Consider the following 3,505-nt stretch of genomic DNA (forward strand, 5'->3'; position numbering starts at 1 on the left):
AGGAGACAATAAAGTGATGATGATGATGATGATGATGATGATGATGATGATGATGATGAACTGGAAATTTTAAACTGTTATGTGCTAAATTTGAAAGTTCTATTTTTTCCTCATTTGACATATACAATCTGTCTTCCTTTACTTTTGGTATGAACCATTTATTTTCTCTCAAAATCTGAATCCAGCTGTGCTCAAGGCCTTCCTTGATCCTTGAGCTATAGATGAAGAGCCGAGTTCAGCTCACATACTGTAAATCAGAGCAACTCGCTGCAGTTTAAAATGTTGGACTGCCATATGTTTTTGTGTCACAGGCACTTTAGCGTATTAAGATTYGAGCAAGCTGGATCTGAATGCTTATTACATGTTTCAAAGCTAAAAAAATTTCAAACCATTACGTCTGCTAGCAACACTTGCAGTACCCATTGGTGCGTCGGTGGTGTGGTTTTATGAGTCTACCTGATATCATCTGGGCTGAAATCCACGATGACAAGCTGTTTAGTCATCTTTTATTTGTCTTACGCCTTTTTAAAACCACCTCACTGAAATTCCCCTTACATTAGCTTCGGCGGCTCCTATGAGAGACCGTAAAGAGACGTCTGGATACACTTTGACCCCCAAGGCTACACAAGTCGCTGCATTGTTACAAAACAATAGCCCTGCGGTGTGGAAAAATGCAGGGCAAACAAGGGTGTGGCTCGGCACACAGACCTGTTGCGGCACCACCACGGAGCCGCTTCTCACCCGTTTAAAACGTGAACTTACTGATTTTCTCCACCAGCTTGAGCATGAGCCCCCCAACGTGCAAGTCTCCTTTCACCCGAAGTTTGAATTTCATCGACTCGACTCCCTCTTTCTGATCCACCTGCACTGAAAGTTCCCATGATGTATCKCCGACCTCTGCTGCTTTTATCATGGCCCTGGTCCAAAAAGACAAAAAGGGGGAAAAAAACCGCAGTAGTCATAAATATATTTACCTTTTTTTCTGCTTTGAAACATTAAGAAACTCTGCAAATAAAATACGTCAGTGGATTAAGTGTTTCTCAACTGTCTGACTGACTTGGCTGGCAGGAAATATTCCCCCACTAATCTCTGGGTGTTTTTCCTTTGACATTGTTTCATATAAAATAGATTACAACTACATTCTCCACTGCAGTGTCTCTGCAATGATACTGCAGCCCCGAAATCAGCCAATGCCTTTTTAACTACGAATTAAACATCTATACAGTCACACACACACTAAGCGATGAGCTTGCAGAACTCTCTGCTGACAATGGGACAGACCCTGCTGGAAAAAACTGGTTGATTATAATGACAAGGAGCGTGCAGATGATAGAAGACATAATAGCGAGGGARATAAGAAAGGGGTGGGGGGTAAGGGAGCAGAGAGTGAAGCTGTGGAATGTGTGACGAGCACGAACACGATTCTGGTGCAGGAGAGAGAACACGAAGCGAGCGTTTCCACGCACTGCACCACCAGTGTAGGTTTTAAATCTGTTTAAAACAAGTGTAAAACTCTGACACAAACTGGTCTCGACCGGTGGGGGGGAATCATCACAACACACGCTTCACTTGTCCTGCCACTGGAAAGAGAAAAAAAAAGTGTGTGGAATCGTGATGCCAGGAGGCAAGATTTAATGAAACACACTCTACTCTCTTTGTGCTGCTGCAGCAGGGAACAGGGTGATGATGCATGCCTGCTGAGATGTGTTGGAGCATGTTGACTTCAATCCCAAAATAATACACTGGCTTAAACAGAACAAAAAGAGATGAAAGGCATCAATAATCAATTTGAATTTTGACCATTTCAATAATTAACTATATATATGTGTATATGTGAGCGTACACAGAATTTGGAGAGGAAATCACYCTCTCCCCCTTTTAAAAACACACTATCAGCACTTCTTTAAAGTATAAAAGTCCAGCTTTAACAGGTACACAATAAAGAATAAAAGTTTTAGTATTCCCAGCAGATTATAGTTATGGAATTACTTGTTGTACACGTGTACTTCCTGCTCTGTTAGCCTAACCCAGATTAACARCACCTGGGCTGTGAGCAGCAGTGGCTGTAGGTAATAAAACAAGTTTAAYGAAACGCAGCTTGGGCCCAAATCTGCTACAAGTAACGGGAACTTTTAGCTGCAGTGGTTCATTGAACAGAAGTTACTGGAACAGTATGGGAATACTCTTACCTTAAGTTTTCTGACGGTGAATTATTCCCAGAAAATTCTTGTGGAGCGAAATAAATCAGGAATAAGGTTCCCTCTGGACTGGAGTGAAAACACGCCCAGTTCAGACAGGTACAGGGGATGGCCAATACGAGTAGCTGTTACACACACACTCTAAAAATGAACTGTTGGATTTACTTAACCATGTTATGACCTGGTTCCACTTAACTGAGTTGAGTAAATTCAAAGCAACATACTCATGTTCTTTGGCTAAAAAACTGGTATATTACTTTGAATTTACTCAACTCAGTTAAGTGGAACCAGGTMACATAACATGGTTAAGTAAATCCAACAGTTCATTTTTTACAGTGCAGGACATGTGAGTCTGGTCACGTAATAGTGGGGTGTTCTATAATTTTATTATTATTATATCGAATATTCTATAGCAGCTACGGTAAGGTACGTATTAGGGCAAATCTCCGAGAAAAAAAAAATCAGAATTTCTGAGATTAATTTCCGAAATTTTCGAGAAAAAAAACAACAACAAACAAACAGGAAATTCTCTTAAGTTGAAAAGTCGCAAATTTGGGAGAAAAAAAACCCTCTTAATTTACCATAATTTGCGATATTTAAACTAAATATTTTCCGACATGTAAAGTCAGAAATTTACAAGAAAAAAACTTAAATTTATGAGGGAAAAAAAACAAACAAACTGAAGTTTCAGGAATGGCTAAAGCGCGATTCCACCTGTTTTCACTTTCATTTGCTCTAGTTTAAAAACTAAAACACATGGAGACTTCAAAACTGGACTAAATTCTTCTATAGCTACTGAATATATATTTAGTGTGTGATTTGTGAAACATCAGTATAAGGTGATTTCAGCACTTTTCTTATGAACAAACTGAGCATGGCCAGAAGGAGAGGTAACAGAATTAGAGTGACTGCAGCAATAGCAGCATCCAAAAATGATCATTTTATAGAAAAATAGTTTTCAAAACTCAATGCAGCCATACCATCATCAATTTCCCCAACTTGTGGTGACACATCCTGTTTTGGTAACCGGATATTTCAAAACAAAAGTCTGTGAATTGTTTGAAAATTGTTTTTCTTTTCTGATAATCACGTTGTGATTGATGTTCGTGTCTACAAAAGGGGCTATTTAAATAAAGTTTACTGACCTACTTATTGCTTCAACCACTCACACCAAAGGCTGTGGTGGACGCGCGTGTACGGAGAGCGCACATTTGGCCCGGTGAGCGTTCCAAAGTCCGCGTGCGGGTCAGCGGCTCGTCAAACTGGGTTCAGAAAGCGAGCCTCGTCAGTGCGCAGCTCCTGGAGTG

The 3,505-nt window shown here is 40.3% G+C and overlaps 1 protein-coding gene across 1 annotated transcript in view; it reads right to left on the minus strand.

Annotated features, from left to right (window-relative positions):
- LOC106510986 (fermitin family homolog 1) overlaps positions 1–2,281 on the minus strand; it is a gene marked incomplete at its 3' end in the record, with an annotated part of 17,820 nt that extends 15,539 nt beyond the window's left edge. The window contains 2 exon segments of the mRNA XM_013999722.1: positions 763–917; positions 2,190–2,281. Coding sequence (XP_013855176.1) covers positions 763–913 — 151 coding nt within the window.
- Between the last annotated feature and the right edge of the window lie 1,224 nt (positions 2,282–3,505).

Source organism: Austrofundulus limnaeus, unplaced genomic scaffold (genome assembly GCF_001266775.1).
Source record: "Austrofundulus limnaeus strain Quisiro unplaced genomic scaffold, Austrofundulus_limnaeus-1.0 Scaffold2430, whole genome shotgun sequence".
Taxonomy (NCBI): Eukaryota; Metazoa; Chordata; class Actinopteri; order Cyprinodontiformes; family Rivulidae; genus Austrofundulus; species Austrofundulus limnaeus.